The sequence below is a fragment of the Thamnophis sirtalis genome, unplaced genomic scaffold (genome assembly GCF_051295495.1).
Source record: "Thamnophis sirtalis isolate CommonGarterSnake01/CBP01778 unplaced genomic scaffold, rThaSir2_p1.2 scaffold_6, whole genome shotgun sequence".
NCBI lineage: Eukaryota > Metazoa > Chordata > Lepidosauria > Squamata > Natricidae > Thamnophis > Thamnophis sirtalis.
The window spans coordinates 90,699,459-90,724,672 of NW_028261386.1; the positions used below are offsets into that span (position 1 = coordinate 90,699,459).

General features: G+C 38.1%; 1 protein-coding gene across 5 annotated transcripts in view; it reads left to right on the forward strand.

Annotated features, from left to right (window-relative positions):
• The window catches only part of MAP7 (microtubule associated protein 7), a 130,570-nt gene that overhangs the window by 79,884 nt on the left and 25,472 nt on the right, over nucleotides 1–25,214 (forward strand). For all 5 annotated transcript variants that reach the window (XM_087718395.1, XM_087718396.1, XM_014060558.2 and 2 more), the window contains exons 2-6: nucleotides 11,611–11,712; nucleotides 15,422–15,487; nucleotides 18,430–18,593; nucleotides 18,931–19,048; nucleotides 23,013–23,123. In XM_087718395.1, coding sequence (XP_087574521.1) covers nucleotides 11,611–11,712; nucleotides 15,422–15,487; nucleotides 18,430–18,593; nucleotides 18,931–19,048; nucleotides 23,013–23,123 — 561 coding nt within the window. The remainder of the gene's footprint in view (nucleotides 1–11,610; nucleotides 11,713–15,421; nucleotides 15,488–18,429; nucleotides 18,594–18,930; nucleotides 19,049–23,012; nucleotides 23,124–25,214) is intronic.

Here is a 25,214-nt window from a genome sequence, read left to right on the forward strand (position 1 = left end):
ACATAAGTAATTATTTGTTTTGCCTTGCTGATTGGTTTGTCACTTCATGCCTAAGTGTTTTTTTATATGTTGTTCAACCTTTTTGTTTTTCTTTTGTTTGCCAGGGAACTCACTTCATTTTTAAAAGTTCTTTGCTAATAAGAGTTTCTGACTCTTTAGGGAGTTGTACCCTAAATGTTTGCATGACTGTGGGCCCAATGTATACCTTCTTTCTCAGATATCACAATATCTGAGGGATGTTGCCACTCTTGGAGTGAATGAAGTTGAAAGCAAAGAGTCCTTCACATTGAACTTGACTCCTGGGTATTACATAGATGCATTCATATAGTTTTTTTGGCAATGGTACGGAAATGCTTTGCTATTGATTTCTTCCGGGAATAGAGAATTACTTTCGGTTAAATCTTTGAGCAGCCACTAGTTCAGATCATTGCCAAATGCTCCACTTTGCCTGTTCACCCCATGCTGAAATATACACTATATTGCCAAAGTATTCACTCACCCATCCACATAATCAGACTCAGTTGTGAGCGAATACTTTTGGCAATATAGTAGAAGAGGAAAGACATGAATGTCTACTGTAGTTGCTTCAGTCACCTCTGTGCCCCAGACCTGCTTCTTTACTTTTGACTATGTTATTTCAGTCAGTGTTGTATATAGACCTAAATAATGCTTAGTTTCAGCTGCCTCCCAGCACCGGAGATTAGAAGCCTATCCAGAAAACAGACTGCATCTCTTCCACTGCATTCCTACTGCTGATCTTATAGTTCATCTGAAACTTGCCCGAACATACTAAGTGGTTTCTGGGAGTTTAAGAATTAAGGAGAAATTTCCTGACATTTAGAACAATTAATCAGTGGAACAACTTGCCTCCAGAGGTTGTGGATGCTTCAACACTGGAAGTTTTTAAGAAGAGATTGGATAACCATTTGTCTGAAGTGGTGTAGGGTTTCCTGCCTTGACGGGGTTGGACTAGAAGACCTCCAAGGTCCCTTCCAACTCTGTTATTCTATTCTATAATATGCAAAATGGAGCTCCCTTCCTTTCTGTTCCTTCCCCTGCTCTCCATTACTACATTTTCTATAACTCATTAGATTTAAACAGAGTTTCAGTAAAGATGTTTTATTGGAGGGACCTAAAATGAATTATTAAAAGCCAGTTGAAATAGAAAATATGGTGTACAATAAAGCTACACAAGACTTTTTTCAGTTCTCTTATGAACTGAAAGTTTTTAGTTCTTTGCACAATAAATATCTTAATTTGTATACAAGCATTTTTTTTTCATAAACATATTATTTTCTGTTGTGACTCAGCAGCAGTCTTCTGTGAATCTTTTCAGAATGCAAGATTAACGATGCAGCTGGGGCTCGTTAGTGGGGTTTGGGAGATAAAAGGACGGATGGTGACACGCCTTAGTGGCAGGAGTCAACGTTCCTTGGTTCATTCAACATTGATGGATCATCAATCGTGGTTTATGTAAGATACACTTGGAGAAGTGCTTTGATTTCTGTAACCCTGATTCGTAGAGACTTTGGAAGAAGTGCTTTGCTTTCATTTTGTTCAACTTGTGTTGCCGTAAGAGAGATTTGTTTTGTATTCTGTTATCTGGTCAGAGACTGTTTTTATGTTATTTTTGGGCTCGAAGCCAGTCTGAGCCGAGAACTGATAAAGAAAGTTCCTTTTAAGTTTGTTTGTCTGCCGTTTGTTAACGAGCGGAGAAGGGGGAGACAGAACAATTTTCTTATATCCAAAGGTAACAATAAGTATTGGAACGATTCATTTCAAGACAAAGATTGCTTTAATAATAGCTTTGTAATTTCAGTAAATTCACATGGCCTCAAACAATTCCTTGCCTTTCTAGTACTGTAGATATAGACCTTATTCTTGTGCTACAGAATTTTCTAGGTGCCCCCTTGCGTAATGTGCCTTCTTGCTCTCCTCCCAGCTGTATTTGCAGACCACTTAAATATGTTCTAGGAGCATAATTAGGAAAAAGCAAGGCAACAGGAGGCTGTTACCGGTATATCACAAGATGCCTGTCTGGAAGCAGCAGGGATAATTAGATAGAATGTTGATATAATTCTTCAAAAAGCTCCAGACTAGAAACACCATGATGCTTGATTTTATAAAATTAGAGTAAGCTTTAAAAAGAGGAATTGATCCCTATGCCTTTTTACATTGATTGTACATTATTGTTTGGCTGCAGGAAGTATAGAGTAGATCAGGGGTGTAAAACTCAAGGCTTAAATCCGGCTCGCGGGGCCGGCCTGGAAATATCAAAGGACCGGCCTGCGGTGCCTCTGCCAGCCAAAATGGGCTACATCAGCCCCCTACTTTTTTGGCCAGCAGACGGCTGCTGGAGGCCAGGGAAGCTGAAAAAAAGGTGCAGGAGGCCGCCTTGCCCCATTTTGACTGGTAAAGTGCTGCAGGAGGCCGTTTTGATGATGCAGAGGAGCCCATATGCGCCCCCCTGCACCCCGTTTTGGCCAACAGGGTGTTGCAGGAGGCGTCCATCCCATCTCCCCCCTCAATCTCTGTCAGCCCATGGAGGAGAATTACAATGCTGATCCAGCCCTCGAAGAAATCCAATTTGACACCCCTAGATGATCTGACACATAAGAACAGAAAACCAGGTTAGGGATAAACATAGTTCCCATACCTATTAATTTAGCTGAACTTGCATATTTGACAGCATCATAATCTGCTTGAAGAACTTGAAGGCCAGAACTTGAATGTTTAATCATCCGAAGTCTTCATATATGACATGAACTAGATATCTGAATGATTAAATGGATGCTCAAGTAAATACGTCATTTACACTACAAGCTGTGTCATAGGATGTATTGTAGAGAAACACATATTAAAACATAATTTGCTTCAGTCATCACATATTGAAGTATAATTCAACTGCCACACTATCATATATTGAAGAGCAAATGGCCCAAGATCACCCAGTTGGCCTTGTGCCTAAGGTGCAAATAGAAACCATAGTCTCCAAATTTGAAGCCTGGTATAATCTGCATCAAAGTGGGTCACATTTTAACACATTTCTGGTATTTTCAGTGAGACTAGAAATGACAAAAAAAATTTTGAGAAGATGGGATGCTGAAAATTATAACCAAATTCTAATATGGAACAGTAGAAACTGGCATGAAAACAAGTAGATAAAGAATGAGGAGAGGAGAGGAGGCTGAAGTCATATGAAAGCTAGAGAAGATGACCTTCAAATAGGAAAGGTAATTTCAGAGAGTGGAACATTAGAAGGCAGGTTTAATGGATGTATTATGCATTATGACCTTTCAAAAAGAAATAAAAATGGATTCATTCATTATTTATAATCTGCCTTTTCGCTGTCCTTCCTATTTTTTTTAAATCACAGTTTCTGTGTGGTAGGTTAGGGTGAAAGAAAATACTCAGTCATCCACTCAGCTCTGGATTGAGAAGGAACATGAATCAGAATTATATGGCGTGTGTAGCTTGCTATAGCTAATGTGATGTGGACATCCTTTTCTGGAAAGCATTTTCCAGATAGACATCTTTCTCCAGGCTAAATCTTTGCTAAATCTTTTTGACCAGGGCTCAGAAATTACAACAAATCCAACAGCTTATAAAGAAAACTTACATAAAATGTTTTATAAAATAGCGCACTCACCGGAAAAATTAGCAAAGATGTTTAAAGACAAGTCAGCAAAATGTTGGAAGTGTCAACAAGCAACAGGTTCTCATAATCATACGTGGTGGACATGTGCAGAAGCAAAGAAATATTGGAGTAAAATAAGAGTATGGCTAAATAAAATGTTACAACTAGAAATAGAATTTAGACCAGAGATATTTTTACTAGGTATTATCCCGGAGAAATTCAAGAAAGATGATACTTATTTGATTAAACATGTAACTACAGCAGCAAGAATTGTATTTGCCCAAAATTGGAAATTAAATAAGCTACCAACAGATGAAGGGATAATAAAAAAGATATTAGATCGTGCAGAGATGAATAGGTTGACACTGAAAATAAAGGATAAAAAGGAATCGGTGTATCAAGACATGGGGAAGATTTTATGATTGGCTAGAGAAAGGAAACTAGAAAAGAAAGTAAGGAGAAGATACAGAACCCAGATGATGCACTATTAAATGGAAAGGTGGGGGGAGAAGGGGAAAAGAAAATAATGTATAAGTATATTTAATAGCGAGATATAAAGGAGGGGAACATAGTTAGGATAGATTAGCGAAAGTAAAGGAATAAGAAATAATACCAAATTATATTTGGGTCTGCGGAAATACCACCCCAAGGAAACATAAACTGAGATTTGAAAGAGACTCCTACAACAATAGAAAAGAAAGAGAAAGAGGAGGAGAGAATGAAAGGAAGACAGGGGAAAGAAGAAAGAGGTAAGGAGAGGAGGATGGAAGGTAGAGGAACAGAAGGAGAGAGGGTAGGGAGGGGAAGAGCAAGAGTAGGAGTAGGAGAAAGGTAAGGGAAGAAGGAAGGGGAAGGAGAGGAGGAAGGAATAAAGTAGAGAAGGGAGGGAGGGAGAAAAGAAAGGGAAAATAAGGTGGTGCTACAACAGGAGGAAGGAATGGTAAATAAAGCAACCCAAACTGTATATTATAACCTACTAAATGAAATAACAAATATATAAGAATGAGAAATGTAAAGAAGAATAACAATTATGTGAATGTATACTTAAAATGGTATGTAAAAGAATAAAAAATAAAAAAAATTGGAAAAAAAAGAAAAGATATTACAACCAATCATGGCCAAAACTTTCATATACCCATCCAGCAGTAACAGTGAATCCAGGAGCATCCTTGGGTTATGGACCAAATGTTTCAGATGTAACCTCTTTCTCTTAAGAGAACAATAGGGCTAACAGATAGCCAGAGGTGGGTTGCTGCCGGTTCAGCCTGGTTCGGCCGAAGAGGTAGTGGCCTGGAGAAGATCGGCTGGGAGGCAGTGGGGGGCGGGGCCAGCCTACTCAAAATTTCTGCTACTGATTCTCCAGAGCCTGTCAGAACTGGCTGAATACCTCCTCTGCATCAAATGGGGGATTGGAGATTGGGCAATACATAGCCAGTTATATTAATGGAGTTTTTCCACATCCTTTTTCAAGACTGCAGCTTCTCAAGAGCTAAGATCTTCTTTCCTCTGAAATAGCACACCTATTACTATTATTGTGCAAAAACTAATTTACTTTCATTTTCTAATCACTTTTTGAAATTGCTTATTAACTGTTCTAAACCTATTAAATACAATCAAAACAACAGATTTAAAAAGTCTTTTTGTGGTGAGCTTGTCTTCAACACTGAACAAAATAAAAATTAATTAAAAGCTTAAGAATTTAAAGAATTTGAAATAAACAGCAAAAAGCTAAATAAGATTTTAATCTAAGAAAGCTATAAATGAACTGAGAGTCCAGATAAATTGGAAATATTGATTTTTACTATAAGATTTTGGGGAATTAACTATAAAAATAATTTCTCATGGAAAATAGATTTGTTTTGGTTATCCTGGCAAGTGTGAATCATAACAAAAGATAAGTGATAATTTTGGAAACTAGATATTACAGGGAACTAAAGATTTTAAGCAGAAGAAAAATAGTACATACTAAGATTTGGCTGTCAGGAGCCTCTTAATTAGAGGATAAATTTGTTAATTACAGTTCAATGTTTCCTACTGTATCTCTCTCTGTCTTCTACCAAGATGGTTTTTTTCCCCTCAGAATAAGACTCTTTTTGCATTTGCATTTGCAAAGTACAAATAATATACTCAGCACAGGAAAAATTACTGTTGGGAGTACTGCTGTGCCCAGTGGTGTTTGTTTTGCTGTGGTTGGTGAAACATTTTTGTTAAATATTTTGGCTCTTCTTGATTGGCATCCCATTGTGCTCAACCCTGACCTGCTCTAACCTGCCCAAAATTGTGCTTTCTGTATCTCTTCTACATATTTTTTGTAGGATAATGTTTTATGATGGGAGTACTATGCAATCTGGAGTGTTTGGCTGAAAACAAAATTCAGACTGCCTCAGTGGTGGGTTTCAAATTTTTTTAGAACCTATTCTGTATGTATGGCCTATTTTGTGGGCATGGCTTGGTGGTCATGTGACCCGGTGGGAGTGGCCAACTTGTAAAATGTGGTGAAACTCATTTAACAACGCTCTTGCTTAGCAACCAAAATTTTGGGCTCAATTGTGATTATAAGTTCTCTTTCTTTCTTTCTTTCTTTTTCTTTCTTTCTTTCTTTTTCTTTCTTTCTTTTCCTTCCTTCCTTCCTTCCTTTCTTTCTTGTGTCTCTCTCTCCCTCTTCCTTTCTTTTTCTTTCTTTCCTTCCCTCCTTTTTTCTTCCTTTCTTTCTTTCTTGTGTGTGTCTCTCTCTCCATCTTTTTTTCTTTCCTTCCTTCCTTTTTCTTCCTCTTCCTTCCTCCCTTCTTTCTTTTTTGTGTGTGTCTCTCTCCCCCACTTCCTTTCCTCCTTCCTCCCTTCTTTCTTTCTTTCTTTCTCGTGTCTCTCTCTTCAACTTTCTTTTTCTCTTTCCTTCTTTCTCTTTCTATCTTTGTCTCTCTTTTTTCTCTCTCTCTCTCTCCCTCCCTCCCTCCCTTCCTTCCTTTCTCGCTCTCTCTCACCCCCCCTCTCTCTCACACACACAAATATACCTTCCAGTTGGTGAAAATTTCTGTTTTGCCAGCTGGGAGGCTGGCAAAGAAGCCTCGTTTTCCCTGCCACCTGCAGTTCTCGGAGGAAGGAGGCAGGGAAGCGAGCCCCAGACCTCATCTCTGCCTCCTTCCTCAAGAGCTGGCTTCGAGGAAGACCAGCTTCTCCTGCCACTGCACCCTTCAATCACCTTCCACCCAGAGGCTCTGCTGGTGGTTGCCTCTCGAGAGAAGCTCGGGAGAGATGCACAAATGGCAGCGAGTCTCCTGAGGAGGATGCTGGACACTGAAGAGGTGGCGGTGGCACCCGCTGCTGCTGCTGCTCTCGATAACGCAGGCTTCTCGGAGAGCATTAAGTTGCAGGTGTACCAATTCCAGCAGCTGCGTTTTGCCTTGAAACTTGCTGTCCCGGCAACTCAAAGGGGACATTCTCCCAGCAGTGTTTCAGGCAACTTTCTCTCTTGCTGCGCAAGGAAGTGAAGCCAACTTTATTTACTTATTTGGTTGGTTAGTTCCCAGACTGTGGGAGGCGATGTGGCCATGTGCTGGGTCGGTCAGCAGTCCGCACACTGATCTTTATAAATGGAAATTAACCAACTTCTTTTAAACTTTTCATTTCAATGAGAATTTTTCTAAAACTTCTTAAATTCTCATTGAAATGGAAAGTTTAAAAGAAGATGGCTAATTTCTGTTTATAAATTGGCGGCTGGCTGGGAAAGCATCCCCGGGACCTGAGCAGGCCGAGTGTAGCTTCGGAGGCTGAAAGGGAAGCTATGCCCCCCCCACCAGGCGCCCCCTCCCCTCTTGCCAGACTTTTGGAGCTTCATACCCACCCACCTCAGCCGCCCAAGGTCAGCAGAATATGCTGAGGGTGCTTCACCTCACTGTCATCCAAGGGATGTTGTTGCCTTAGTAGGACATCTTCCCCTCAAGGCCACGTCTGCAGTGCGGGAAGGAGAGCAGCAGAGGCAAAGCAGCCTTTCTGGGCTCATCTGAAGAAGTCTGTCCCCCTCCCCCCTTCCTTCTCTTTGAGAAGTGGTTTGCAAAATCCTGGTTTTGCAAGGCGCTTGTCAAGGAGAAGGAAGCATGGGCTTCTTCCAACAGCTGAGTCCGGCAAAGGAAGTGGGTGGGCAGGGCAAGCATGATGTGGACAGGCAGAGTGAAAGAGAGAGGGAGAGAGCAGCGACTGGGCGGGCAGGAGGAGCAAGCGGAGGGGGGAGGCAAGGGGAGGGACTGTTCAGTATACAGGGCTTCTGGAGGACCTGGTACGCAAATGCATGCTGGATTTCTGGCACCGGTACGCATGGACCGGACTGGACCGGCTGAAATCCACCTCTGGTCTGTCTATGATTATGAAGTGTGGAATGTGGAGCAGGTTTGGAGACAGGAAGTAAGTACCATAGACAATCTTCTTTATTGGGGATTGGGAGAAGAGTATGAAAGAAACAGATTATTAAATATTTTTTATTTCTACTTGTAAAAGGGTATGGTAATGAAATCTTGTGGGAAGTGGCTGTTCCCTGATTTCCATAACATTCAATTCTAGACATCATTTGTGATTATAATGTATAGAGTATAAGTTTATGCAATAAAATACAGAATGAGCTAACCAGTATAATATATTCCTGTGTCTGTTGCCAGACTGTTTTTTTTTTAAAAAAGAGAGACTTAAGGCAAAATCTCTACTCATACAGCTGAATCTTTCATATTAAATAATAAAGTTACTTATGCATAATACATTTATGGAGTATTTAAGAAGTTGAATATCAGCAAGTTTATCATATGAAAACTAGGAGAAAGTAAATGGAAGGAAATAACTGGAAAGGGAGACATTTAAATAAGTGTATTGCAACTGTCAGGCTTTTTTCTTTTTTATCATAGTTCTGCACAGTTGTTTGCTACCTCAATTTTATTGTGTCCTATACTACCTGTGAGTAATATAAACAGCTACTACATGTTGAAGTGTTCCTCATGAGTCTCTTCAGGATATCCTGCCCCTTGAAGATAAATGGATGTTGGCTTGGGGATGAGGCCATTATTACAGCATTTTCCTATATCTGGAATAGTATTCCCAGATGGTTCATTTGGGCTGTACTTTTAGAAAACTTTTTGATGCCAGAATGACTATAAAATTTATTTTTCCAATTAAGGCACCATTTCAAATTGAAATGGTGCCTTAATTAGATTTAAAGCCGTAGTACTGTTTACCCATCTAATGTTTAATTTAACTATTGTATACATGTTATTACAGATTTCCTTTAAAAATGTGATTACTGTAGTTTTCTTGAACGATGTTGCTAAAGAACATACTATAAATAGAAATATTATAGCACCATATGAAGTCTGTATTCAAAGAAAGCAAAGTTGTAATGAGGGCACCTACCAGAAGCAGTAGTCATGACTCCTCATTGATGCAACTGGAGCAATTTCAGATATTGTGCTACTGGTGAAACCTTTCCACTGTAAGGGTTTGGCTTCGGATTTTACTCCTTACTGAAAACTGTGATCAGAATGTGGAATGATGTATGAAGTTAATTCCATATGTACTGAGGATCATGAACACATGGGAAAACATTTTAAAAGCTACATGTTGCAGGGGAAAACATTAGGAATTGTAAGAAATAAATGGTAGATCATTATATTGACATATTAAAAAGACTTTAAGCAGATAATTAAAATCTTTGGCCATTTGTACAAAGTGGTACTTTGTTCATGTAATTACTTCTTTTTAAAACATGATTTAAAAAAAGAATAACTTTCAAACACTTTATTATGAGAAGCTCTGCTCTCCGCTGTGCCTTGTCTTTTCTGAAGTTGCTTCTTTTGAACTACAAATAAATACAGCTTACTGGCTTTTGATTTCAGCAATGTTATGAATTGCAAGTTTATTCTGGTTTTATATCAGTGATTAAATAGGGACTTCAATAAGGAATAAAGATAAGGGGAAAAAAGCCCTTGACTAAAATTCTTTTCCATGCAGTGTTCTTGTATAAGTGCTTGTGTTACCTTTCTTCCAAGATGGTTTGTTGTTGTGTTTTTATTTTCCAGCCTATTCAGTAGACTGGCAATTCCCAAGTGATTCCCCCTCTTCTAATATTAATCAGAGTTTATCTTATTCTGCTTCTGAGTTCAGACGAAGTCAGCAAAGTGAGGCTGTCTTAGCTTTATGTCCACTGTGTTATTAAATACATGATGTCCTGCACCAGTTGCACCTCCAATGAATTGCCAGTCTCTATCATTGAAGCAGTATGTGTGCATACATCTATACAGCAGCTTTACAATATCCGGTTTGAATGCTTCAGTATTAAACCTAAGATCAGGAAAACAATACAATACAGATAGTCCTTCCTTAGTGGTGGAGTAAGTTACAATGTTTTTACTATCGGTTCTGTGAGCGTGGCTTTGTGGCCCTGGCATGGCTTTGTGGGCGTGGCAGGGGCAGGATACTGCAAAATCCCCATTCCACTAACCTGCTTTCCAGCTCCGTTCTCGTGTTCAGGGCAACAAAAGAAGATCAGCTGGGAGGCAGCAGGGACAGGGGCAGCCTATTTGCCAATTTTCCAAACTACTCGAAACTTCTGCTACTGGTTCTCCAGAACCTGTCAGAACTGGCTGAATACCTCCTCTGCCTCCACCCCAAAAGCTATTTATGACACACACACCCTGTGCCCCATTTTGGGTCTAAAAAGCGTCCCTGAAACCTCCTGGAACCAAAAATGGGCCATGGGGGGCATTCCCTCCATCCCCTGTGCATGCACACGCATCTCCCGCATGCTCGGCAGAAACCTGAAAATCAGCTGGGTGGCATGTGCGGTGGAGCTGAACTGGGTGACAGCTCACGTACCCTAAGAGATGCATGCCATAGGTTCACCATCATGGCTCTAGAACATCAGTTCTCATATATTTTGGTCCCAGAACCCTTTACATTCTTAAAAATTATTGAGAGCCCCCAAGAGCTTTGGTTTAGGTAGGCTGCATCTACCAGTAGTCCTCAACTTACAACAGTTTATTTAATGACCATTGGAAGTTACAATATCACTGGAGAAAACCAGATTCACTTAACAACCATGTTACTAATTGAACAGCTACAGCGATTCACTTAACAAATGTGGCAAGAAAAGTTGTAAAATGGGGCAAAACTCACTGAACAAGTTTCTCACTTGACAACCTACATTTTGGGCTCAATTGTGGTCATAAGTTAAGGACTACCTGTATTAATATTTACTGTATCAGAAATTAAAACTAAGCTATTTAAAAATATTTATTTGACTTTGCAGACACCACCCCGCCCCAGAGACCGTTCAGGGGTCCCCAGATCATGCTTTGAGAACAGCTGCCTGAGAATATCTTAGATATGTCTTACATTAGGCCCCCTAATTCCACAGAGGTTGTTTTCTGTTGCATCTAAAGGGCTGAATTCAATGCTAGATTGTGTGTTTACTGAAACCCTGACACCTGCTCCCAGACAAGAGAAGGCTAGTTATTTTTTTAAGCAGATGCAGCTCATCTGTTTTCAGATATACAACTTGTGATTTCTCTAGAGTGTTACTGAACTAGAGTTCCTCCGCTTTCCGTGCCACTGGCCATGTGACTGGGATTGCTAGAAATTACAGTCCAGCATTATCTAGAACACTGTCTCTCAGTTTTGGCAACTATAAGATGTATGGACTTCACACATCTTAAAGTTACAGTACCAAGATGGAGGAATGTTGATCTAGGAATATATATGTTGCCATTTTTTGCCTTATTCTAATTCATGTGCAGGTAGTCCTTTTATTTACAACCATTTGTTTAACAATGGTTCAAAGTTACATTGGCTTCAGAAAAAGTGATTTACCACTTATGACCCTCTCATTACCACCCCACAATCATAGGATTGCAGTTTGGACGTGGCAACTGACTCACATTTATAGATTGTAATGATATGGTTAATTCATTTATTTTTCTTTTCTCTGTTCATTTTAGTATCTGAGAACTCTAAAGTACTTGATAAAAAAGCTGTCTCATCCAGCCCACCCTCTTCTGCCCTTTTAGGACAGGGCACTAATCCTGCAGGAGCCAAAACAGGTATTATAGTAATTTAACTCTTCCCAGTGTTTTCCTTCTACTGAAATGTGACAGGTTTGTTATACTTTAAAGCACCAACATTCTATAAGTTTTAAATATTGACGTTTTAGTTCCAAGAGCTGCAGTGGTGCAGTGGTTAGAATGCAGTACTGCAGGCTACTTCTGCAGACTGCCGGCTGCCAGCAATTTGGCAGTTTGAATCTTACCAGGCTCAAGGTTGACTCAGCCTTCCATCGTCCTGAGGTGGGTAAAATGAGGACCCAAATTGTTGGGGGCAATATATGCTTACTCTGTAAACTGCTTAAAGCAGGCTGTAAAGCATTGTGAAGCGGTATATAAGTCTAAATGCTTTTGCTACTTCAAGTATGCTGTTTTGTATGAAAATTGTTTGCTGATTTTTAATCCATTTACTGTGGATGTTATTATTGCTTTATTTTAAACAATTCAGCAAACTGTTGCAGGATTGTTATTAGGAAGATAACAATACGTAAGCTTAGTAAATACAATAAATAGATATTAAAGTTTGAAATACTATGGCATTTTAGTTGCCTTGCAACTGTCTTCATGCTTGTACTGAATTGATGATTCTAAACAGAAAAAAGATAACGTAAGTATCTGCCTCATTGATTACTCTCTCATTTGTGTGTCCCTGAAAAATACTGTTCTATGTGTTAAAAGCCACAGCAGTAGAGGAAAAAATACCATTGCCTATGAATTCTGAAAATTAATGTATTCAGAACCCAATGTTTTGGAGAAAGTAATTCATATATCCTATGAGTAAAAAAGTGAATACAGATTGTTTTATTTTAGTGTAAGAAGTAATTCTTAAAGAGTTATAGGTAGTCCTCAACTTACAACCGTTCATGTTGTGACTATTCAAAGTTACAATAGTGCTTACAGCAATCATTAAGAGCCATGGTGGCACTGTGGTTAGAATGCAGTACTGCAGACTATTTCTGCTGACTGCCAGCTGCCAGCAGTTCGATCCTGACTAGTTCAAGGTTGACTCAGCCTTCCATCCTTCTGAGGTCGGTAAAATGAGGACCCAGATTGTTGGGGGCCATATGCTGACTCTGTAAAATGCTTAGAGAGGGCTATAAAGCACTATGAAGCAGTATATACGTCTAAGTGCTATTGCTATTACATTCACAAGAATCAAATGATCAAAATTTGGGCACTTGGCAACCAGCATAGCTTTATGATGGTTGCAAAGGCCTGGGATCACTTGATCACCATTTGTGATCTTCCCACCTGGCTTCTGATAAGCAAAGTCAATGGGGGAAGCCGGATTTGCTTAATGATTATGCAATTCACTTACCGTATTTTTTGGAATATAAGACACACCTTTTTTCCTCAAAAAAGAGGCTGAAAATTTGGGCGCATCTTTTTACATTGAATACAGCATTTTTTGCCTGCCGAAGCCTTGCTCCCTACACCAAAATGACTATGCATACCCTTATGAAGGTTTTCAGAGGGCAGAAATGAGCAAAAAATGGGCCATTCCACCCCCCAGCCCCCAGCAGCACTCTATAAGCCTCCATAAGGCTATGCATGCAAATTCTTTGACAAAAAATGGGCCCGTTTTCACAAAAAAACGCCCCATTTTTTCTCGTTTTTGCTCCCCCTCCAGGAGTACTCTGCAAGCCCCCCTAAAGCTATTCATGCCTTTTTAAAAAAAAAATGGGCCCATTTTCGTGAAAAAGGGGCTGTTTTGGGGAGGTTTGCAGAGTGCAAAAACTTTTTTTTCCTTTTGGAAAGACCTTTAACTGATTGATGAGAATTACATTGATCAAGTGCTGTGCCAGCAGAAACACCTAAATAAATATACTGTATTTCTCTCTATCTCTATTTCTCTCTTTCTATTCCTCTACCTTTCTACATAACTATACACACAGGCTCTCTCTCCCTACCTACCTACTGTAATTCTTTATCTCTCTCTATTTCTCTCTATATATCCCTTTATCTACCTACGTACCTGACTACTCTCTCTCCCTACCTGTCTACTCTATTTTCTCTCTCTCTCTATTTCTCTCTCTCTAACCCTCTACTTACCAGCCTACCTACTCTCTCTCTCTCTCCCTACTTATCTACTGTATTTCTCTCTCTCTCTCTCTTTCTATTTCTCTCTCTATCCTCTACCTACCTACCTACACTTTCTCTCTCCCCCTACCTACCTACTGTATTTATCTATTTCTCTACCTCTCTCTATTTCTCTCTCTCTATCCCTTTATCTACCTACCTAACTACCCTCTCTCTCTCCCTCCCTATCCCTCTATCTACCTACCTACTTTAAAAAAAAGCCTCTTCAAAACCTTGGTGAGTCTTATACTCTGAAAAATACAGTGAATAATTGCAGTTATTTGCTTTAAAATCTGTGGCAAAAAAAGGTTGTAAAATTGGAAGTGAATCACTTAACCGCTTCACTTAGCAGTAAAAATTCTGGTCTCAGTTGTGGCCGTAAGTTGAGGATGACCTGTAGGATGGATAGGATTCTACAGCATGTTGTTGTGAATTAACTTTAATGCAAGCTACATAACAAGCTGTCACTCAGAGGTTCCCCAGTGTGAGCACTCTGCAACTGCAGACTGGGGTTCATACCACTGAAAGAATCTCAATATTGCTGGACAGAGAACAATATGGAGTACTTCCAGATGAAGCTTTTAATATGAAATTGCTTTGCCTCATTCACTTATTTTGAGAACTTTAAATGATCTTGTCAAACATGTAAACCAGGGAGGTCAAACTCAATTTCATTAAGGGCTGCATCAGGGTTGTGTTTGACCTCGAGGGGGCCAGATGGGTGTGGCCAAGGTGGGCGTGGCCAGCATGATGTCACTCATGTTTGGGTCGCCTGTGGTGGCCCAAGCGCTCTGCAGCAAAAAGGGGCTTCCAGTTCTGCTTTTGGCTGTGATGACCTCCTGCAACTCTCTGCCAGCGAAAATGGAGCTCGGGAGGGCCGCCCACAGCCCTCCCAAGCTCTGTTTTCACTGGCAGAGGCACCGTGGGCCGGTCCTTCACTGTTTCCAGGGCAGCCCTGTGGGCCAGATCTAAGCACTTGTGGGCCGGATCTGGCCCCTAGGCCTTGAGTTTGACACCCCTGATGTAAGATATTCCCATTATTATCTCTCATTTTTTCCACCATATTTTTCTGCCCAAGAAAAAAAAAGAATATTAAAGGGAAAAATATGGGATAGCAATCCAATAACTTTTGATTATTAATATTTGGAGGTATTGAAGATTTCAGGGAGAAATCTAGAATTCTTCAATAATATAGAAATGTACATGTTCCAGGGTATTTATTTTTCTAGCTGATTTATGGAACTGATTAAAATGATGATGGGTATCCTAAATAATGATGATTTAAACTAGTCCTCTGCTTCCCAGAGGTGTCAAAAATGTAATTCAAAGTTCCCAACTAATACTGGGAAGATATATAGTTGTGTAAGGTTTTAATAAGATGCTCTTGAATATGGTGGAGAAAAATGAGACTTCACAAGTTGCTAAATCAATACTCTCTTTTATTTTGTACGAAATAAATTCTGTATTGGTTTTAGAATCCAGCATTTTTTAATATGACATCTTAAGAATAGATTACTATGGATTGATGCTTAGAAGTAGGTTTTGTAGAATTCAGGAACAGCTGCCACTCATATAAGATGAATATATTTGGAACCTAAATCTTACATTGTTTTCACTAATTGTATACCAGCACTAAAAGTTGATGAAAGACAACGACTGGCCAGAGAACGAAGAGTAGAACAGGAAAAGATTTTAGGTAAGTCATATTTACTAATAAACCATATAAATTGCCTTATTGATGGGTTGTCATAGCACAATATTACTGTCCTCTGGATTGTATGGCTGCCCTCCCCAAGGTTCAAGTAATATCAATACTGCTGCCGTTTAAATGGATCTTGAAGGCCTGGCTTATTCCTTGTCTTGAGTTGGGTAGAATATATGTCCCCTGAGTGACATTGTATTAATGTGTTGGAGAACATTAGTTCCCTATTTTTTATTTCTTTTGTTGTCTTGGGTTTGTTTTTAAATTTACATGATGCCTCATATTGAGCTAAGCAGCCTCATAAATATGAGAAAGAGGAGTAGATAGGATTTTTGCATTTGATATCATAAGTTATGATAGATGTAGAAAATAAGGAAGATGACCTTGAGAGAAATTTGCAGGTGCCAAATCATTTTTAAAGTCCAGAATATCCAGATAATATTGGGAAGCACCTCAGACAGGGACCTCCCTAATTCACTGAACTGTAAGAAGAATGAGATCAGATTTTCATGGTTCTGTTAAAGTAACCAATCTCAATAAAAGTAATTTTAACCATCCTGTGGAGTTGATTTCATGGTCTGATCTACCTAGTGAGGCTAACACGAGTATAATTAAAAGTGTTATATGCATACTTTTGCACAAATATTTTTTTGAAATTATAAACACAGATTCAGGCACCCATGTATTTAGCAGTGAGATTTTAGGTTTGCTGCAAGAGAAATAGGCAGTAATGTTCTGCACTGAATGAATTGGTTGGTTTTAAAGGCATATATGGCCTACTCAAAAGTATAGAATTCTGCAACTCTTTTAATAACATATATTGTGCAGAGATTGTGGTTATATTAAGGATTGTATGCATGGGGATAGAAAGCATGCCACCCCAAGTCATTATGCACATGTCTGATTGTGATCTAAATTGACACATGCTTTGGGATTAACAGTAATATCTCTTGATTGATTTCTAAGAACTGTTTCGAATATTCATGTGAAAGAATTGAGATCCAAAAGAGATCCACAGGACAGATGAACATAGACATCTAGGAAAGATACTAGGAAAGATACTTAGACAATATATCTAAGAAGCAGAATATTAGCTTAATAAAAACTAAATACATTTCAGGGACTTTGTTCAGTGTGAATTGTTCAATTATAGAATACCTTCTCAGGATTATTCTAGATGACCATTTTTTATTTTATTTCTTTTCATTATATGCTTTATTACTCACTTAAAAGTGAAGGACTGTCTTAGAATTATTTTTTTTTTTTTGATAAAACATTAAATGAACTTTTAAAAATCTGAGTTGTATTTTTTTAAATTGTATTTTAGTTTATCAAATTGTGTTTGGGGTTGGTTTTCAACTTTTAGTATTTATGTTAGATGCTTATCCTGTTCTTTTCTTTATATACAACTCAAGGTGGCAAATATACCAAACCTCTTTTTGTCTTATTTTCCCCATAGCAATAACCCTGTGAAGTGAGTTGGGCTGAGAGACAGTGAGTGACCCAAAGTCACCCATCTGGTTTTTCATGTCTAAAGTCGGACTAGAACTCAATCTCTGGTTTCTAGGATAACGCCTTAACCACTATACCAAACTGGCTCTCATTTAATGGATTATATAATTCTATAATTATTTAAAGGATTTTAGTCATAGTATCATGTGTCTGTTCATTTATTTGATGATTGTTTATTTGAAATATTTAAAAGCCCCTGTAATACATCTCCAGGTTATGCTTAATGCTAAAAATACATTCAATAAAATACAGTAATGATATATTTTGACAAGGACTGTAATTATGATGGAAACTGATTATGGTTTTTAAAGATGCATTGCTATGTCTTTAACATATGGTTGAACTATGATCTACAAATGCGACTGAAATGGGATGTCAATGCCAGTGGTATTCAAGTGGTGTGCCAGTTGTTTGGGGACTGCACCCAGGGCATCTATTACTAAGGGTATTACTTTCATTTTCTTTTGTCATTTAATTTCTATTTGCATTGGCTTGCAATGATGTATCAGTTTGACAGGCCTGCCTTAGATATTGGTACCTGGCCTACCTTATGTGGGTTCAGAAAATAAGCCTTAATACACAGATAAATGACTACAATGGAATTTCAAAGCCAGAAGATAGCCTGGAAAGTAGAAAAATATCCCAGAAGACAGTACTGACAAATGACGCCTGTATGAATGCCATAAATATATTCATGTAGTTACCAGAAATCAAAGTCAACTCAAGGAAATCTTGCTTGGTGGAGGAGAATTGACCCAATAAGATCCCCAAACAAAAGGGAATAGAAAGATGTAGATGTAAATACAAATTTCACTCACTGTCTCTATAAGCACCAGAGTGCAAGATTCAGCGTTTGAATACTTTGTGAGAGATTCATATGTCCTAGACCAGTGGTTCCCAAACTTGGCAACTTTAAGACTTGTGGACTTCAACTCCCAGAGTTCTCCAGCCAGAAGAGTTAGCTGGAGAATTCTGGGAGTTGAAGTCCACAAGTCTTAAAGTTGCCAAGTTTGGGAACCACTGTCCTAGACAGCCAGTCTGGTTTAGTGGCTAAAATGCTAGTCTAGTAATGAGGAAACATGAGTTTTAGTCCTGCGTTAGGCGTGGAAGTCAACCAGTTCACTGTGAATCACTTCATTTTCTCTAAGTCATTAAAAAAAATACAAATCACTTCCAAAAATGTTGGCACAAAAACTGCATGGACTTCTCCAGGCAATTGACAGGAGATGAAAATTTCCTAGCTACTTTTTGCTTGTTAATAACGTATTCCATTCAAGAAGCATTGTAAGGATTCTTCCTAAAATGGTAATTGGTAACACCAGAATGCTATGAACATCTTTAAATATGGGCTATTGATATTAAATATCCATGTCATAGAAGAATAAACCCCCATATGAGTGAAATTTCCTTTGATATTCTTTTAGCAGCGAGAGAAGCTGCTTGGCTAGAGAAAGAGGAGAGAGCAAGGCAACACTACGAAAAACATCTGGAGGAGCGTAAAAAGAAATTAGAAGAGCAGAGGCTAAAGGAAGAAAGAAGGCGAGCTGCAGTAGAAGAAAAACGGAAGCAGCGAATAGAGGAGGACAAGGTAGGAGAAGTTTTTTATGGGATCTTTGGGGCAATACGTTTCTATATGGAACAGTGAAAACAGGGCAGATAGTAGGTTCCAGTGAAAATTAGCCTTCACATTCTGATATAAGTTAGCCCATTCACTCTTTTTGGGGGAACCAGAATTCTGCCACTCAGCAATGATGACGGCAGTAAAGACAGTAGGAATATAGGAATTTATTGATTCCCCCTCTGACTGGATTGCCTTAAGATAAACACATTTTATACAATTGATTGCATTTATCAGTTTAAGATTATTAAAATGAATGAAGGCAATGTCACTTCAGGCCAGTTGTAACAATTTGCTATCTCATTAGGAACGACATGAAGCTGTTGTACGCCGCACAATTGAGAGGAGCCAGAAACCAAAAGAAAAGCAGAACAGGTGGTCCCTGGGAAGTACGCTTCATCGTAGCAGCAGTGTTAATAATACAGGTAAAATTGGAGGCCAGGTATCTCACTCTGTCTCCGTGTGTGTGTGTGTGTGTGTGTGTGTGTGTGTGTGTGTGTGTACTAATAGATACATGAGTTGTTTAACTGAAGACACCTCCTTTCGTACTGAATTGCATTTTAGACTTTGAGTGCATATGTCTGCAGATGTGTGGTGCCTCTTTTTTTTATGCTTAACTTTCCGGTATAAGAAACTGATCTAATATTTGGACATCTGATCTCTCCTTCCCAACTTCATTTGTATTTCTATCTATTTGCATTTGTATTATTTGCTTTGTCTGTTTCTGTGTGCTAGCACTCTGTTTGTTTAAGCCAAGCTTTTTAAATTTATGAATTTAATTAGATATTTAGATTAGTAATATGATTTCTGATAAAGCAATGAAACCGATGGTATATTTTGTTGTAGCTGTGAAAGTCTTTGTATAGGGAGGAAAATCCAGCAGTGAGCATTGCTATTAATTAATATTTAAAGCTCTTAGGCAGATTTATCTTTCTTCTGATGAACTTGGCTTTGAAAAGATTCCTCCCTCCCCCTTACATTCAGTCCTGTCTAATTCTCGGAGACCAGCTGGACAAGTCCATTCAGTTTTTTAAACAAAGTTTTCCAGAAATGGTGACCATCGTTTCCTTCCTAGGGCAGGGAGAAAGTGATTGACTCAAAATCATCCAGCTGGCTTTGGGCCTAATGTAGGACAAGAACTCACAGTCTCTTGGTTTCTAGGCCAACACCTTAATCATTACACCAAAATGGCTGTCTCTGAGAGATTATCTGATGTTAAATGAATAGTTAAATTATGGCTCATCATTTCTGTATTTTCCTAAACATATTTGTTTTACAAAATATTATACAGTATGGTATTATAAATAATAGATAACATAATATCAATATATACAGTCTTGTGCAAGTATAGATGCATACTATTAGGCCTGCAGTTTTCAAAATCATTCAGGAGGGATGGTTAAGACCTTGTCCATACACTGCACCCCTCTGCTGTTCATTTCAAGCAGCTAGTTTCTTTTCTCAGGTCTCTGTGTGAGTTTTAGGCTATTTCAATAAATAAGAGAGGTGCACATTGGTATAGGTACAAACCTATACAAACGTTATATTAAAAACCTAATCATAAATGTCCTCTTCCACTCTACAGTCAAATTATGAGGAAACTCCATTCCATCTGTCCTGCAAAAAAGGATACTATTCATCTGTTTTCTAAATGTCATTAAAAAAAACCTAGAGGAATTCCTGTTTTCACCTAATCTCCATTGATGAAGAAGGAGGATCTTATAGATGGACCTGAGCTATGCAGAAATTGTATTTCTATTGATACTTTATTTTCTTTTGAAAATGCACTAGCAAGCATTATTGCATTTGTTATGGGACAAAAACATTGATCATTGCTCTTAAATTATAAGTAAAATGGTAAAATCCCCTGTAAGACAAATTCAATTGTTAGCAATTTCATGGACATTTCAATTCAGAGCTCTTTTGGCAAAAGTATGGAAGTGGCTTGCTATTGTTTTTTTTAAAATTGCCTAGTCTAACTGAACACTTTACATTTTCTGATGTTTTCTTCTACTCAAATACTAACTAGAACAACTTTATACACACACACATACACACACAACTAAAATGAGTTAGATATTGCTACAAGATCAAATTGCTGTCTTTTTCATAACAACATTCTACCTGTTATTTTTTGCTTCTTTTTGTGTAAGTTGACTGCTGCCTTTTAAGTTTTTCTTTACTTTTAAAAATCATTGTCTTGCATTCTGTCCTAGGTTATTTTGTTGAATCATCCTTCACCCTTCTCGATTTAGCAGGCTTGGAGTACCACTTCAAACCTCTGGGTGGTGCTAGAAAACTCGGTACATAAATCACTATGATTTGTTGAATTCACCACAAGTAGTTATCTCCTCAAAATAGGAGCAGTATGCCAGTACCTAATCCATCTTTTGTAGACTGTGTGCATGTCTAACACCGCATAGACTAGAGCTGATAGATAGCCCTCGCTTTTTCCTCAAGTTTATTGAATTTATTACTGGGCGACTTAAAGAATGTGGCACAACTTCTCAAAATGCATTGTACAATTCTGAAGTGATGCTGCCTATTTGGAATATTTTTAAAACTTGAGAAACAATGGTTTCAAAAGTCTTTTGGATACAAGAAAAAATATTATTTTTGTTTTTCTATTACTTATTTTATTGTAGAGTGCTTTAAAATTATGTGTTTATTATTCTTGAAAACTATTAATTGTTATATTTTCAGTATGATTTTATGTTTTTCAGTGGTGCAATTTGTCACTGCATTTTTAAAAAAAAAAATCATCAGCACTTTAAGAAAAGCAAAACAATCCTGTCGCAGGATTGCCCCCTGTACCTACCTATTCTTCAGAAAGGTTCTCACTGGTTATCCTTCAGGAACCTTTCCTACTATTTCCAGATCAGGTGGCACATAAGACTTCTGGAAAATATTTGCATCAGCAACTTTCCTAGCTCTTCTCGTGGTGTCTTTTCTTTGCTCTGAGTCCCATTGTGTCATTCCTCTCCATGCTCCTGTTCATTTTTTTGCGGGGGCGGGCGGGGGAATAAATGTTTGCTTTGGAGGAAAGTGGCTTTATGTTGTTTTGAAAAACGAATAAAAGGATGTCAAATGACTGCTGGGTCACATCACCGTGTATCCATGCTGAAAACTCAACTGTCCTCTAACCCTCCCCCCCCCCAAAGTCATCAAGTTAGAGAGGAAATAACATGGGGAAATTACATTATGTGCAGTGTGCACTATAGTGGAAATCCTTAGTTGAAGGACATCATGTAGAAGATAAGGAAGAGTTGAACGTTCCCCCACAAAGCTATAAGAAGTGAAGTTTTTTTAAAAAATGGTGAATTGGATTATATAACATTTATCCAGATAACCATTCAGTGGTGCATCTTTTTCTCGATCTGACATCCTCCAGATGACTTGGGGCAATAATTCTCAGAATTCCAACTAGTATAGCATTTGTTCTCAGCTGTGTTTGATCTGTGATACCCAAATATTTCCAGGCAGAATAGCTCAAAGCTGCCTCATCCTCCCTGGAAGGCATGAGAGTAGAGAAGGCTGCAGCGTTGGTTTCTAAGATGTCAGTTGTATTAAATTTTGCTATACTCTGAGGAAAACAATTTTATTTAAACACATCAAAATCCTTTCCACCCCATGACCTTTAAGGGGATTAACATCAACCCAAATAACCTATAATTATGCTATTAAAAATCTGTAAAACAGTGAGGTTTTTGAAAATGGAAGTACGCCTGGCTGTAAGATTGCATGCATGAGCTGCACAGAATTCTGCCTAAAGCACTTTCACAAGTGCCTGGAAATAATCTTGCAGGAACCTCTTTAACTTGGAAGTTCCTGACTTTGAAATTCCATGGTTTTCTTTCTGTTCCCCACCTTGTTTCTATATATTTCCCATATGAACATACAAGGACATGTAATACTGAGGGATTCTAGTTCATAGGACTCTCTTACCAAATAGTTAAATGTTCTTGGTTATAAAAGATTTGGTTTTATTACTCATTTCATTTCTCATTTCCCTCAGGTTTACTGCATTATCTTGAATACAATGAATGAAATAACCCTTTTAAATCTCATTGCTTTATTTCTTATTCTTCATTTGCATTTGTTTCATTAAGGAGAACATTGCTGTTTTAGTAGGAGTTTGGCTGCAACTTGAAATTAAGCATGCAATCCTATATTTATCTTCTAAACAGTAAACCCTCAGTTGGACTTATCGCGGGATAACTATAGGATTCCATTTTGTGCCCAATCTTTGAGTCACCTAAAAAGAAAATCCCTTGATATATCCTCACAAAACATAAGAAAACAAATCTTCCTATTTATGCTCTGGAGGACTATACAAAGTCACATTATTGCATGCGGGCTGTCAATTAGCATTATTTCCATTTGTTTTAGATCCAGACAGGCGATCTGTTTCAACAATGAACCTTTCGAAACATGTTGATCCAGTCATTAACAAGCGGCTCTCCTACTCATCTGCAACATTACTAAATTCTCCAGACAGAGGTACAGTTTGGAAGAAAAGTGAAAAACAAAGGACCAAAAAAAATGTTCCGTATGATAACTATTTTGAAAAATTTGAGCAGCTCTTAAGTAATTTCCTTTATATTATTAGAGGAAACAAAATGTGGCTTTGGATAAAAAGCCATCTTTTGGATAGGAAAAAAACCCCACAAATGCATAAAGCAGTGCTTCTGTCAGGCTTTTTAGTAAAAGATTTTTTAAAAGAAAAGTTATAGAGCGTCTGCTCATTTCTCTATTGTGCATGGAATATATTTTAATTTTTGTCATCATCATTGGAGTAGATCATATTCATTTGATTATTTTTTCTCCATTTTTACCATTAAAAAGTGCTCTTGAACCTCACTATGGTTAGTCAGTTTGATAATTCCTTGGCTAAGAAATTAGGTATTCAGTCTTCCTATTGGCTTCATATCTTGACATGCTTACATGTCTTCCCAAAGAGATTATTCTGAGCTATATTTCAGTCTTTCAGCTGTTTAAAAAGAAAGCAAGTTATTTTTTCATTGTTCTTACTTTTAATTGGATATAGAGAGGAATTTTTTAAAAGCTGCTCAGTAGTAATCAAAATGTCTGAAGAATTGTTATACTTGGTTTAGATGCAGATATATTTTTTAAACCAAAGATTATTTAGGTTTTCCATTGTAACGTGAATCATGGTTGGAAGGTCTCATTCTTGATAAATGTACATATATGCCTTATAGAAAATTTCCCTGAATTGAATGAGGCTAGATTATGTGCATGGAATATCTTGATTGCCATATGATTGTTTATGTTAATGAATTATGTGGCTTTTCTCCATATTTTGAAATAAATACATGCCTATGATTTATAATTGTCAAACTGACAATTCCATTAGCTTTGAAATTATTGTCTCACTGACAATAAAACACTATATATGTATCAGAGAAGTAATTTATTCTCTTTCTCAAAAGCCAAATGCAGTGTTTCCACTTTCGTATTAAAACAAAGGAAGACAACCATTTTGTACTGTAGTCAGGGACCATACTTTTAGAGAAGAGGCGAAAGGCAAATTTATGTTTTTATAATTATGAAATAAAAATTTACGTTACTTATGAATCCTGGTAGTGCAGTGGTTAGAATGCAGTATTGCAGGCAAACCCTGCCCACAGCCTAAACTTCAATCCTGACTGGCTCAAGGTAGACTCAGCCTTCCATCCTTCTGAGATTAGTAAAATGAGGACTCAGATTGTTGGGGGCAATATGCTGACATTGTAAACTGCTCAGAGAGAGCTGTAAAGCACCAAAGTGATATTGCTATTGCTGTTATGTCACCTGCCCCCAAGTGCGGCCTTGAGCCATTTAGAACTGGGTTATGGAAGTGTGTGCTTGCCCACTGCTCAAGTGAAACTATCTCCCTCCCCCTTCCCCTCCAGTCTGCAAAGCCGGAAACTTTGGGGAACTCTGTTTTAAAGAACAGCCATAGGAATATTTTGAAAAATCAGATTCACTAAATTGTATATTATTTATTTATTTGTTTTAAAAATTACATACTTCAAGTTTATCAATTATTTTCTGATTTTCTGATAGTTTTTATCAGACCAAGTAAAAATAATTTTAGTAACTTTTATCACTTTCTCTTAAAAGACAACAAATGATCTCTTCATCACATATCCTGTTAATCCTTTCTCTTTGCTTGTTGTTTCTTTCCCATCAAATGTTTTTTGTGCTGAGCTCATAATTACATTTTTGGACAATAATTTATACATATGTTCCATATTCTTAATATGGGACTTCTGACATAGTCATTTTCAAAATCTACATTAAATATAACTATCATACCATAGAAAAACCAAACGTTAGATCCGTGATGGTGAACCTATGGCATGCGTGCCAGAGGTGGCGTCCGGAGCCATATTTGATGGCATACCAGATGTCAACTCCGGCGCTCATGCGCTTGCCAGGCAGCTGATTTTTTGCCCTCCCCAAGCTTCAGGAAAGCCTCCAGAGGCTGGGGAGGACAAAAAACGGCCCCAACGCGTCAACACGCAATTTTGGCACTCAGTAAGAAAAAGGTTTGCCATAACTCTCTTAGATCATTCTCTTCTAAAATTC